The 14,653-nt window shown below is 42.1% G+C and overlaps 1 protein-coding gene across 1 annotated transcript; it reads right to left on the minus strand.

Moving 5' to 3' along the window:
• Positions 1 to 7,686: 7,686 nt before the first annotated feature.
• Positions 7,687 to 9,567, minus strand: LOC121600073. The gene is made up of 4 exons (XM_041928367.1): positions 9,414 to 9,567; positions 9,242 to 9,344; positions 8,938 to 9,151; positions 7,687 to 8,865 (listed from the first exon to the last, which is right to left on the minus strand). The coding sequence occupies exons 1-4, from the start codon at positions 9,429 to 9,431 to the stop codon at positions 7,938 to 7,940; spliced, it is 1,263 nt and encodes a 420-aa protein (XP_041784301.1). The 5' UTR covers positions 9,432 to 9,567; the 3' UTR covers positions 7,687 to 7,937.
• Positions 9,568 to 14,653: the final 5,086 nt, after the last annotated feature.

Genomic DNA, 14,653 nt, shown 5'->3' on the forward strand with positions numbered 1-14,653 from the left:
GTTGATAGCACAAAAAAAAAAAAAAAACAAGAAACAAACAAATAATATGCTGTCATCGGATGACAGCATAAACCGTAGGTAGAGTTACGTAGACCTTAACCGTAGAGTTGGCAACCAGATTTACACACGTAAGTTGGCAACCGGCATACCCGGGTATTCCACACGTTTTGATGCAAAAAATTAACGATTTTCATAGGTAAACAATGCTTTCTATATTTTAATGCTGTAAGCAAGTAATGCCGACCATATATTCTCTTCTATTTCATTTATTCCTTAAGTTTTTTTCATTTTATTATAAAAATAACGGTCAAATTGAAATTTCGAATCGCTTGAATTTGACTCGAAAATAAGCACAATACGAAAAGAGGAAGAAGATAAATGTCATTCTCCATACAAAATGTATGGAATACCCGGGTATGCTGGTTGCCAACTTACGTGGTAAAGTTAAAAAAAATCAAAATAAAATACTTACAGGCTGTTTAAAATTACAACTTATGCACCAAAAAATCATAAATTAAAAGTTGGGAGGATACGGAAAATTTCAGGTCAATAAAAGCAATGAATCAAAAGTTATTGCAGTTCGAAGTTGAAAAAAATACCCGGGTATCCGGTTGCCAACTTAAGGGTTAACATAAGCAGGTAGCGCCAACAGTGTAAATTCCCACCGACAGAGGGTAGCATGTCGTAATTGGAATAATCACGATCAGGGCTGTTGACCCAGCACGCGAGAGCCGAATCTTGTGCCATGACGAACTGGAAAGATGCTCGTCAAGGTCAATAGCAATCGATAGCAGGAATAAAGTGACCGAATTTCTTATAACCTGATTGTGGTTACAGTCGACGCTCGGTAGTCTTCACCTTGATAAACCGCACATTTTACGACCAAATTCATGAGATGAAACAGTGTTCAGTCAAAAGTAGGGAAATATTGCTCAAAAGATCTTTCTATCGTTCTATTTTTTTTAAAATTAAAAGCTTTCTTTGTACTAAATGAAAATGAGCACAAAGAAAAAAAAAACACTTCATTCGACGATCCGCACTCGATCAAGGGCGGATTACCGGACGTAAACTAGTGATGGGCCTGCAGCCGTATTTGAATTGATTCTAACCCAGCGGCTTTCGTATTCGAATCCCGATCAACTCCGGAGTCAGCTGGGGGAAGTAGTCTGGTTTGGCTTGAATAATGTTTAACCTTTAGTTCTTGGATAAATTTATCATCCTGAGGTAATTATTTATGACAAATGGCTTAAAAATACACTACCTAACTTACATTTCTTTATCTGCACTATACAGTGCCACTATACACTGTATATCCACGTTGCTAAAAGCTTTAAGTTTCCTGTAATATTTTGAACTCTTTCCTATTTGTCTCTAAACTCAGCTCAAGATTTATTGCTAGCTTCCAGAAATTATTTGGATTCAATTAAATTATTTGAGCTGTTCAACAATGTATTGAACGTTGCTCTAAATTGTTTGAATCATTTGTTTGTAAAATGATAGGATTATGGTAAGTAATTAAGGGAATGGGTAAAATAATATGCAGGAAACTGTTAGTAATTCGTTAAACGAATCCAAACTTATAAGAAAAACGAACAATAAATAACAAAATTTATCAAAACATAAATCTGGTAATCTGTTAGCTAGGAGGGTTGCTGGGTTTTGCTCTACGAATAAAGGTATGATAGTAAAACGTATTCAATAGGATCCATATGAATTCTCTCGATGTAATTCCGGATTCAAATGAAGCCAAATGGATCTTTATTCGTTCGGACCAGGCGAATTCGAATCCGGAATTATTTCGGAGTCGAAGTGGATTCACGAATCCAATCCGCAGTTCCCATCACTACTGCATTCTATTTACGACGTGCTGCCCTCTGTCGGTGGGAATTTAAGCGGTTTGCGCTATCTCCTTATGTTCGGGTGTGCGTAGCTCGGTCTACAGTTAGCGCTGTCACCCGATGACAGCATATTATTTGTTTGCCATTTTTTTAGCGCTAACCGTGCGACCAGACATAGCGAGACAATTTCACACCGTTAACGTAGCTCAAATATTTCACGTTTAAATGTACAGTCTATTCCCGAGTTACACGGTTCTCGACTTACGCGGATTCGGAGATACGCGGTTTTAAAAATTTGACAGATAAAATGTCAAATCAGTACAATTTGCTTTCAGGTTCGGTATAAATTGCATTTTTGATAACAAATTGACACCGCTTAAAAAATATTAGAATTTTCTGCACAAATCATGTGAAATACAGGTGTCCCCCGAGATACGACTGTATTTGGGACCGAAAAAATGTCCCAAAGCAAGGCGTAAGTCGAAAAAGTCGTATGTCGAATATCTATGAATACTAAGTTTATAACCGATTTTGAAGAGTTGGAATTTATGATATCGTGTATTTTATTTAAAATAATGTTCGATAATGTAATAATTATATTTTAAAAGCCGTTCACAATATAGATATTCAAGATAGGGTAATTGTGGAATCTTTGGAAATGTGTGTATAACGATTATCATCCCAGCAATTCAAAAAAATACATCATTTTCTTGTCAAATGACAACTTTTAACTGTCAAAATCAAAATCGTCGTATCTGCGAATCGTCGTAACTCGAGGGGGTCGTAACTCGGGGGACGCCTGTAAATGATAAATTGTATAAAAGTACTAAATTAAATAAAAAACTGCGAGTAATAAATATTATTTTAGTCAAAAAACGTGAAATTCGACTTAAGCGGATATTCGAGTTACGCGTATTCGTCGGGAACGCAGAAACCGCGTAACTCGGGAACGACTGTATGCACAAAACTCTCATCCTGTGTGATATGATGACTTTCAAAGAAACCTGACGTGAAAATATTGTATTTGTGTGTGTACCTATCATCTAAAATGTTATTCACTCGATAATGCATGCTTGTTTGTACACAACTATTGAAATGCAATAGAATACTAGAAAACTTTTTGTATATTGTTCTAAATACTCAATGACTTTAGCGTAAATAAACATGAAAGTTCGTTAATTTTCCACAAAATATCCTTGATTATTCAACTTACCATCATTTCACGATGGCTGAACCACAACAAAGTGGAGTTTGATCTTATAATCTCCTGCATCGAAAACTAAACTGCTCGCTGTAAACTTTTCAATACCACACCAATCACTTCATTTGCAACATCTTCCTCCATTATGGCTCCTGACGTGAAACACCAATCTGCACACACACCCCAAAAAAAGGAAGTTAAGCTGACAAAAGGCAAAACATTCCGCATGTGTGTTTATTCCCAGGCGAATCCTTAAGCATTAACTTCCTACTCCCGCTTTACGAGAAAAAAAAGCTTACACATTGCTGCTACGGTGCTTTCACTTCGTACCATTTCTTTGGTAGGGAAAACCTTGATCGAGGTAAATGGGCGAGGACACAAGAAAAGTGGACAAAACAAAACATGCTTTAAGAACAAAAATACACACACACACACAGCCCAAAAAGCCGGCGCCCCATTTGCGAACCATTTCCTGCCCGTAGCTTGCAAAAAGTCGCTCTCTTGAACACTCCCGGCAGCACTTTCGGCCTTTCGATTGGCTAATGGGAATTTTCAGATCTGGAGAAAAGCTAAACAGAAATGAAGCAGCAGTACAAAGCGGCGATAAAAACCGGCAGCAGCCTTGCCATGGACATCATCGTCACCATCATCATGATGATGTTTAAGGTTCGTCGGGGTGTGTGTGTGTGTGTCTAAAGGGACAGCTTTCGGGTGTCCCCATGCTTGGGCCGTGCGGAGACACCGCCCGGAAGGGACCGAAAGTTTTAACTACTTTTGAGCACACTGGTCAAACTTTGGCCGGGCAATTTGTAACTGACTTTGCAATTGTGTGACACCGACGCTGCTTGAACGGTGTTTGCAGCAAGCAGCCGATGAAAGACCCCAGTCATTGTCGGTTCATTATGTAGCGCCAACTAAGCTTCTCGGTCGGTAGTTGGAAATGAGTTTCGATGTGTGTTTAATCAAACCAAAGCGACTAACGTGGTTGAAGCTTAAACAATCATTGGTAAATAAAAAAAAATCAAGCATAGAATTGTGATTTTCTTCGTTGTAACAACATAATATTGTAACAATGCGAATTGTAAAAAATAATGTTTTGATTCCAATTAACTTATTAACATTTTACACAAACCATTTAAAAGTTCACTTTAAGTTTTATTCAATTTATTATACATTTTCTTGGATTTAAGAAACATTAAATTTTTCGTAGCTACATTTTTTGTACTTATTTAGTTCATTTACTAAATTCACAGTTCACTTATTTTATTCTAAACTAATGACTTTTATTCTTACAATTGATAATCATAAGCTTTTAGCTTTTCATTTTTGAAGAAATTAATTATTTTTCTATTTATTCCTATTTATTCTATCAATTTTTATGTAGTAAAATTAATATAAATTGCCCTCATATAAATGTAGGGAGCTGATTGCAGCCAATCATTGCCCAGATAAAGAAAAAATGCATTTTATGGAACAAAATTGTTAAAAAAAATTATGTTAGCTGTTAGCAAACGGTGTTGTGAAAAACAATCACTCCAACATATCGATCAAATATCAAAACTCCACAATTGAGGGTACAACAGAGATTAAATTAATTAAATTATTGACAAAAAATAAAAATATTGAATAAATGGCAAAAAATACTGTTTGATAGTAATCAAATAATTATCTCCTGACTTCTAAGCTTGAAATTGAGCAGATAATAAAATTCAAATTAAATGAATAATTTTAAGGTAAAGGGATGAAGCATAATAAACAAATTTGAAATAAAATTCATTGTTGATTTGAATAAATTGATAATTTTTGTAAGAACAATATAAAAAAACCTTTTCATAGTACTCTATTCTTCTTTTCTTTTAGACTTCTTGTGTTACAGGGTTTCCCATGGTTTTTTTTAACATTATCGTTTGCCAAAACCTTTTCAATTGATCCCAGTTTTTTTTATATTACGATTTTGTTGCCTTCCTAATAAAAAGAAATATTTGTAAGTAATAAGTGTTTACATTTTTTACTGGTTTTTACCTGGAAATGCTCGTACAATACCAAATTTATAGACCACTACAAAAGACGACTAGTTGCTGTCGACACTATACATAAGTGAAAATCATCATCTTTGTCGTTGAAATAGGTCGATCGATTTGATTTAAATGTTATTTTGCACGGGTTAAATAAATTAAAAACCAAAAACCCTCCCGAAACATGTACCAGAATCGATAATTAAAAACCATGACCCGTGAATGCGTTCCCGGCCAGCTTTCCATAGCCCCGTTCCAATCTGCGTATCAATCACTAATGCAACTGATTGTAGGCTGCGAATGTTCTCATCGGGCCCGAATGCAGCACCGAGTGCGGTTACTGCAGCTCCATCTGCTCCAGCACCGTTCGAATCGTTGAATAATTTACGCGACCGATATGATGTAATCGAGCAGCCGGGCGAAATTTTCGGCAAATGGTGTGGCGTCTAGTGGCACGAGACCGAACCGAAAAACCACTCCATTGCACCATTGCGAAATTGTCATCGGTCGGGCGTCGTTGTTGCTGCCGCCGCCGGACATGAAAAATCCATTTCCCAGCTCTACTGAACATTTTCACTGTGCCGAAGAGTGGAGATGGGGTGCATGGATGGGGTAGGTAAAGAGGGGGGGGGGGGGGGTCGGTGGTGGCAGAGAAAATATCGATAGGAACTCGTTCGCGTGGCCTCGTGTCGTTTGATTAAAACGACACTGACCAAGGATTAGGTTTCAGCGCTGGAGCGAGAGCACAAAATGGCGTGCCGCTGGCAAAAGGGCACCGACATCTGGCATTCGGCAAGACACCCGAACGTGGCGAGTAAGTGAGCACTTGGCAGCAATAGCTTAAATGGATTTGGCTCACCTTTCGAAGTGAAATTGATTCCAGGCGAGTATTATGGTCGGATTTACGTTCTAGAGCCTTCTCCAAGGACGCCTTGTCTTCGCCACCAGCGGGCGAGATGGTAAAGTAATATTCGTTTCAAAAATCAAATCAACGGCAACAACTTAAGACTGTCAAAAATTCGTTATGATTAGCTGTGGGCTGTTTCCAAACACAGATATTGGATAGTAAATCAAAGTAATTGCAAGTTCTTCAAAGCGCTCAAATCTCAAATCACATTGAAGTGCTTGATGGTATTTGTTCCTTTCCAATTTCTACTGCACCTGTGCGACGAAAGGATGGTGATCGACATTACTCATTTCATTCACACCCAACCCTCCATCAAAGAAAGGCCCACCCCATTGGCAGCTCCGAGCAATTACGTATTCGTGTACCAGTTTGCGGATGGCTTAAACCGCCGCCCCGTCCAAACATGGCCATTTATTTACTGTGGCCTTACTTTGGGGTTAGTTTGCACGGGCGTTTCGCTCTCGAGCGCGCACTCCCTGCCCGACCCGTATTGTGCCCCTGGAAGATGGACCGCATTGCATCACAAGGGTGTCCCCGTCCGGCGTCTCGATCGTGGTCGATTTCGGTTCGCAATCGACAGCAGCCTTCATTATTCATAAGTGCGAGCTAGCGGTAGACTGGTTGCGGATTTGACAAGGGGGTTAAGTACGGCTTGCAGCGGGCTGCAGGAGCTGCTCGAACTGTCAGCAGCAAATCTGACCGCGATCCGGCTGAAACCTTGTGACCGCAAACACCTGCACTCCGGCTTGGTTGAAGCTTGGGGCGAGAGCGTTGACGGTCGTCCGTTGGCAGGACGCGGATAGGCGCAAGCATAGCGCACCAACATTTTAAACATACCAGTCAGTTGTCCAGTTTCCCAACTAGGGTCTCAATCTCCATGATTGGTCAAATCTATAGAAGACTTGGTGTAAAACTAAAATAGGCACCCTAGACGATTTAATTTAGAAAGCGTAAATATCATTTTTTACCAGTAGAAATATTAATCAATGGGGTTATAGTTCACAAAATATTATGCTTTTAGGAATTTTGTTTTTTTTTTCTATTGAAATGAATTATTTTATCAAATTGTCAAGTGTCATTTCAATTTGCGTTTAACTTTTTTTTGCCAAAGCATGTAGTTCACCATACATATCCAACAGGAGCATTTACACGGCATGATTCCGATAGGATTTTATGTTTTTGTTAAATTTTCCTTTCTTGAAGGATTCGAACAGGATTCATCGGACAGGACTTCTTCTATGAAAAAAGAAAGCAAATTTCATGCGACGTTAATTTGTGAAAATTTGTTGTTTTTTTTGTGTGTATAATATGACTACATCACCATCTGCCGGCAAAACCAGGAGAAAGATACACAGATTTCGCATCACAGCTGATTTTAAAGGGCTTTCTCTAAATACCCTTAATCTTGTGCAGTTTCAGGGAGGTTTCAAATCGCCAGTTCCCACAAAGATTTGGCAACAATGGTACGAACCTTGTGAAACATCCTAATTATACATGAGCTAGTACGATCGACGCTTAAACGTATATTTTAGTATTTTTGGAATGAAATAATCTGGACAGGATCCTGCTGTTATTTTGGAAAGAAGCTTTACATGAATTGTTGCCATAATTTCAGCCACCAAAAGTCAAATTCCTTATAAACGATAGCTTAAATCGTAAACTCCACATATACACATAAAATACTCTACAAATCTGGAAGAAACAGTAAGAGATATGATTGTTTGCGTTGCTGCTGTAATCATCATTTATTACCTTCCCGGTCATCCGCTTCACGGTTCCCATTCATCGTTGCGTTCGCAATCACTCGACCAACGAATTAAACATTCCGCCTCGTTTCGCACATAATCATCACGCATGAAACGATTAACATCTCCACCCTCCCAGCCCTCTCTTTAGCACTGTCTAATTGCCTTTTCGAGCAGCAACAGACACACAAAAAAAAGGAAACACAACAGACAACCACGCTTCGGCGCTTATCAGCCCCGACAGTTGTGACATCCACCCTTCGTCTGCTGACCTCGGTACGCTTCCGACCGGGCCGGCGGTGCGATCGGTTGATTAATGTTGTACTGTCCCTCGGCGTACGGGATTAGGATCGGCACGTAGACAAGCTGCGGGGTGCGCTTTTGCGTCTTGAGCAGCTGGACCACGCTGCGGCACGAGTTTTCGTTCGCGTTGCTGTACGCCGTCGGATTGTTCGCCATGCCGGCCAGCAGCATGTTGAGCGTGATGACCTGCGAATTGACTGCTTCGATCTGGGCCAGGAGCTGCGTAATGTTTAGGCTGTACTGGGAGGAGGCGGCAAACTGGCCGGCCGTGGGCTGGTAGCCTGCTGCACCCTGGTCCTCGCCCGCGTAACCACCGGTGTGGATGGGATAGACGTGCCCGTTGAACTGGTCCAGATTGATGTTGGCCGGATTAATGTCCGGGAGCGATCCCTGGTTCCAGCCTTGGGGAGGTTGCTGCTGCTGGTGCTGCTGCTGTCCGCCGGCATTCTGGTAGCCGCCTTGATCGAGACGCTCCTGTCCCTGCTGGTGGTTGCTATTGCCCTGCACGTAGATACCGGGGTACAGGGGTTGCTGCTCGCCGAGCCCGTTTTCGCCGACGTGGCGATCGGTAGCCACCGATCCTGCCCCGTGTAGATCGACGTATGTGCGGGGTGTGGTTGGAATCGTGTACTGCGTTGGCTGAGGCAATGCAGGCGCCGCTGGTTGAGCCGTCACGTGAGTCGTCGTAGGAGCGGTCGGTGACGCGGGAGCAACCTTCTGCACGGGGGCCTGATTGCTGGCGGCAGGTTCGAGAATTTCGTTCAACCGGAAGCAAGACTCGGGCATGTAGAGATTGTTCCACTCTACTACCTGCTCGTCGTAGTCCTTACCCTTGACAGCACCGTCCAGCTTGTTCCTGAGAGTGAGATAAAGATAGCGTTGGGATTTGAGGTCTCTTCAATGCAAAAGATGGCTCAACCAAACGTACAAACTGTCGGCAAGCTTGGCGGTGAAGATCTTGGTGGGTCGGTTCGGGAAGATGATCCGGTAGCCCATACGATCGGCGACATAGTACACGAGGTGCTTGCGGTTGGAGGGATCGACGTAGCCGTAGCAACCGTACGTCACATCATCCGGGCCCTTTACCTTGTGCTGGAACTGATTGTTCACTGTCTGCACATGGTAACCGTAATCGAATTCCCCTGGAAGGATGGAGGAAAGGAACTCACTCAAGCATCCAAAAAAACAAACCAACTCAGGGGCGCTCTTAACTCCACACCACTAGAACCAACCTCGCTTCATATCCTGCCGATGGTACACCTCGGCATTCGGTTGATTCACGTGCACCTCCATCGTGTTTGCCGCCACCATCCGCACAATGATGGCCAGCACTATCTGAAATAAGGAGAGTGTTATTCTCACCTGAAGCGCAAAATATTCACCCCAAAACTGAACCCAACCTACCGCCCCTAGAGCACCCATTATCGAACGAGAAAGTGAAACTGAACAGCAACACCCAAAACCCTTAGCTCCTGTTTCTGTATTAATGCACGAACTGCTCTTAACAGACTGATCGAGCAGCCCTGATGGTTCAGGATTTGTTCGCCGCCAGCTTCACCGGCCGTTTGTTTTCATTTGGCGATTGATTACGCACGGGGTCCGCTATCGCACTGCTTGGCTCTCTCTTTCTCTCTCTGTGTGGTTTGGTACACAACGGGAAGTACAGCGACCGGGGAATCTGTGACCCAGATAGTTCTACAGCCTTCGTTTGCGGAGGGTTTGAATTTGATTGGATGTTTGTTTTAATTGCTTTAAGCGTAGACATTGGCCAAGAATTCATTTTTTTCGCGGAAATGTGATAAGCATGTTTAGCACGTTCGGATTTTCTCACAACACAATCAACAACTAGGCAAGACTGTTTAGTGGACGTTTAGATTGATTAGCAAATTTGTTCATTTGTTTTATTTCAATATCTTCAACAAAATTGCATCACTTTTTTTGTTGAGTTTTTCTCGCCAAATTTGTTTGACTTCCGAAGGCGTCCATCCTTCCATGGTGGTGTGGCTCGTTTCTTAAGTACGCTTGTGGGTCTCTATATCAAAATACACAAATATAACAATAAAACTTCCTCTTATCACTTTCACCACTATTACCACCATTCGCTTACCGTTGGGTTATGGGCACAGCTGGGTGGAATAAATACGGCTGCAGCATGCCGCTAGGTGCAGCACACTGTTAGCAGCACCGCACAGCGATAGAACATCAGCAACAACGCTCCGAAAACGGTCACCACGAAATCCATCTTAAGACTGCTGATTAGACAACGATCGACGGAGCATTTTAATGCTTTCGGAGGCTGCTACCTCAGCAGACGAAAACCGAAAAAACCAAATCCACCCGTACCTGGAACATTCCAGTGCCTGAACGATTCTTGTTTTTTTGCTTGTCTTGAAGGGCGTGAGCGATGCATTTTTTTACCGTAGAAACAGAAACCCGTAATAATAGAAAATTGTGGGGTTTTTTGGTGTGCGTGGCTCTGTATGGGTAGAATTCTTCGATTGCTCCTACTATTGCTACCCCTTTTGCTGTCTAAAAAACGTACCAAATTTTAATAAAATCAAGAAACCAGCCCCAACTTCTTCAAATAAAACAATTACCCGTCGGTTTGTACCGTTCCATCAAATCAACAACTCCTTCAGCGCTCTACAACTTCAACAGTCACGCCGGAACCGGTCGCCGGAAATCCTTCCCAGCCCCATTTTAATCAAATCGCACCCACTTTTGGAGACCAGCCTCGCCCTTCCTTCCTCCTTGCCGCTCACCACGCAAAGTCAAAGACCCGGAACGGGCCAGCGGCTGTTGTGCGTATCCGCGCTCATGCGAACAGCGGGCGCGGAGACCCATTTGTCCCGTGGCCCCCTTTTATTATGCGCGAAATTAATTCCCCTATCACGATTGCAAAGCGGGACAGAATTACGATTGTGTCTGTGTGTGTGCTTGTTTCCCGTTTCCAGTGTGGCGATAAATTGCACGAAACCCCAACCCTGCCTCCCACAGACCCTTTTTGGCACGCGCGCTTGTGATCTTCCGTCCAGCCAGCGGGGGGCCGCGTTTGCCCGACCCGGTTCAATGCAATTTCAATCAAATTAAGTTCATTTATGCGTTATTATTACCTGCCATTATCGCACTTTTTAACCCGCAAACCGAGGCCCAGGCCCAGGTTGACAGTGAGTGTCCGCGCTGTGTCTCTCTCTCTCTCTCCTACTGTCCTTGTTGCCGGATCGTGGCGGTGAAAAACGCATCAAACATCAATTGTGCTGAAAAGTGCTGGTTAGCCGTAGCGGTACCAGTAATGGATTGCTATTGGATTGGTTGCATGGTTGCCATCGCTGGCATTATCCCTTCCACTACACAGTGGACGGGAGCGCTGTTAATGCAAAGCAAATCCACAGGAAAAGCTTCCCGTGAGCGCGGATGGGATTGGTTATTTTTACAGGATTTAAAAAAGCACGGTCCCCGGAGGCGGCGCGCTTGGTTTCGGCACGGCAAAGGTAGTAATCATTAATATAAAATTTGAATAAATTAATTGAAAATAAATAAACTCACCGAGTGGGGTGTTTGGGAGGCGGGGCAACAGTGTAACCCTTTATTGGGGCCGTGCTGTTTGCTGGGGCTGCGGAAACAAAACTCACTAAATCTACTTTGCCAATTATTGCTGCAGTTATTAATCGTTTCTGGTGCTGTTAAGTGGATTATGCGTGCGATTGGCTTTTTGTGCTTCAACTAAATCCGAATGGAATTGAAAATATTGTTATGATTGGTAAGCATGCTTAGCTTTCGGTATTGAAAAAGCTCCAATAAAAAAACAGAGCCACAGAGTAACGCAACTGCAGCTGCACTGCTTATTGTGCACAGAGCCTTGGTCCGTTTTCGAAGCTTCCCAGCATCAGGCATATATTTTAAGCATGGTCAGTTGTTTAATTCTCGGCACTCAGCACTTTCCCGCTTGTGGCCCATTGTTCCCTTCTTACCATCTTTCCATCCGACCGCAGCCCTGTCGGAAAATGTAACATTTTGCAGTGAAGAAAGCTTGGCCAAGATTACATCATAACACGCTCGCCTCGCTCGCGCTTCTTCAGCTCCTCCGGGGCAATCTTCCGTTGAGATGTTGTTAAGTAATCATGCAATATAATTACAGAACGTGCGCAGGGCTTCTTTTGAAGTCCGGCCCGGGTGTTCTACTTCAATCTGCTGCTCTCCTCTTCCTCCGCATGCAGCCACCCCGCAGTGCAGTGCCGGTTGATTCTCGCGACTCATCTTGGCTGTGGAGCAGCGACCAGCAGCATCAGCACGTTCTGTTCGCCAAGCACACGTTGCGTTACAAAATTACAGTCCTGCCGACTTTTGCCAAGACCACGACCGGCCGCATATCGCGCTTGAGAAGATGATCCTTGCTTTCGTGGTGCTTGCCCCAGTCCGGCCCCAGAAATGGTGGCGCGTTTCGGGTTGCTGGCGGTCTTCGTCACCGTCAGCGTTAATGCCAGGCGGCATTTAGCGCTAATGTGTAGCCGTACGGCTTCCGATCCAATCGAAACCAGTTCGGTAAAGAGGCTTTGCCTGCAGGCCGTCAGCACATCCACACCAAACCAGTCATAAGCGTGTGCCCACAGTACAAGTGGCATCGTTCTCGTGCTGGTTGGGTTTAGTACGCAGGAAGGCTGACAGATAAGTTATCGCGTGAGTGTTGTACATGACAATTCAATGTCTGTAGTGTTCTCTGTCGCTTCATCTGGGTCTTTGAGAAGGACAATTGTGGGGAAAATACCCTTTTTTAATTTACATTATTTTTAGTCTTTGTAAGCAGATGTATTTTTTTGGTTTGGTGTTTATATTAATAAGGCTTTTTGTAACGAAAATAAATGATAATGGTTGATCGTTTATTCGTTGTTCTCTTCTTTCTTATATCTCTTTCATACTTCCAATGCTTAAATTTACGTTTTAATATTCAGTAATTTTGTTGAAAATATTTTTCACGCAGGTTTTAACCTATATAGCATGTGTTTTAAACATTTTTGAAACTCGAGTGAAAAATTGATAATAAATGGTTAAAATCATGATCTTAAAATGAAAATATCTTTGTTTACTATTTGCAAAGTGTTGTAGCATTTCCCGATTCCGAGGGCCATAAAAACATTATTACAGAAAAATCTCAGGCCTTAAGCAATAGCGAAGTGAAACATAAAACTAGAGCAATACGATGTTGTAAAAACATCTTGCATCCAAGGGACATCATCATAGACATAACGTAGAGAAAACGTTGAAGAAAAAAACCCAAACCCGAAAACATGGGCAAAAGTACACATTTACGGAACAAGAGTTGGGCAAATGTGCTTCAACTATCTCTAAACATCTGGACACCAAATGTGCGGAAACTTCCTTGCTGTAAGTAAAGCTCGCCGAACGCACAGCAGGTCCGTTCTGTATCGTTCGGACGTAAGATTGTACATTTATTTTTATTCAGCTCATGTATGAGTACCACCCAGCTGAATCTTGTGATGTCCTGTGCGCAAAAGCATAAGCAAAAAGATTATGTTTTACGTAGGATCACTCGATCGGCCTTATTTTTAAACTATTTTGCTTAACATCGCTTTAGCACATTTCCTGTCTGGTGATCCTTTTCGGCATTGATGAAAACGCATTTTATTGCGAGGTTTATTGCACGTCGTGTGTACATATTGCTCACGCCTATCGTTGAACGCGTGTATCGGGCCATTTCCAAAAATATGTTTATTTAGGCCAGCGATCATCACACAATACGTTAACCTTGAGTTTTCTCTTATATTTATCAGGATGCTCTACAATGTTTTCTTTTGCTGTATTCTTGTTGGATATTTCATTCGCATTGTGCGTTCACCTATTTATTCAATGATATTAGAAGGTTGAGAACTAAAAATAATGTTTGATTTTCATGAAAAATTATACAAAAAAGGCATTTAAACTTTCGTAACATGCTTGTTTGCACATTGTACGATCGTTTACCAGGCAAAACAACATGATGTACAAGAACATTAGTTAAATTACTAGTGATTAATCTTTGTTGTGAAACTTTTTTCTAACAAGTCAATTTTTAGCATATTTTTCTTAGTTTAGTCTCTTTTTTCTATTACAACATTCAGATACAAGAGAAATCTTTTATTTGCCAGCAGTTTGGGTTTTCATTTCCTCCGTTATGTTTACTATCAACAAGACCACCAATGGCGATAAATTGTCTGATTGATTGATTTTTAAAACGCTCCATTCGTGCAACCGTTCCTCGTTCTGTCTCATATCAGTTTTTTTTTTATTTTGTTTTGCGATTTAAAGCCTCAAACGTAAAAAAAATAACAATCATTCCAACGCACCACCAGCAGCTAGGCGATAGATAAATTTACACAAAACCCACAGTAATGTAAACACAAATCTACCACAGTACCCTCACTAGACCGATACCGAAACTCCCCCCGCTGTGGCGTTGCGTGTTTGGAGTTTGCACTCTTTTGCACTATTTGTACATAAATCCAGTAGTTTCCCACGAAAAATTACAACCAAACCAAGCAGTGATGGGGGAAATGGGGAGAACCGCAGCAGCAATGTTCAATGCAACAACAACAGCAAAAAAAAAATCTTTAAAACATTTCTTACTAATTTGCATGCCAGCGACAGGA

This window comes from Anopheles merus, chromosome 3L, assembly GCF_017562075.2.
Source record: "Anopheles merus strain MAF chromosome 3L, AmerM5.1, whole genome shotgun sequence".
In the NCBI taxonomy this organism is placed as follows: Eukaryota; Metazoa; Arthropoda; class Insecta; order Diptera; family Culicidae; genus Anopheles; species Anopheles merus.

Bases quoted from the DNA above. Each gene is read 5' to 3' on its own strand.
- LOC121600073 (XM_041928367.1), bottom strand. The intron at 9,152-9,241 runs GTTGGTTCTAGT...CCATCCTTCCAG, and splicing joins TCGGCAGGATATGAAGCGAG to GGGAATTCGATTACGGTTAC. The intron at 8,866-8,937 runs GTACGTTTGGTT...TCTCACTCTCAG, and splicing joins GCCAAGCTTGCCGACAGTTT to GAACAAGCTGGACGGTGCTG.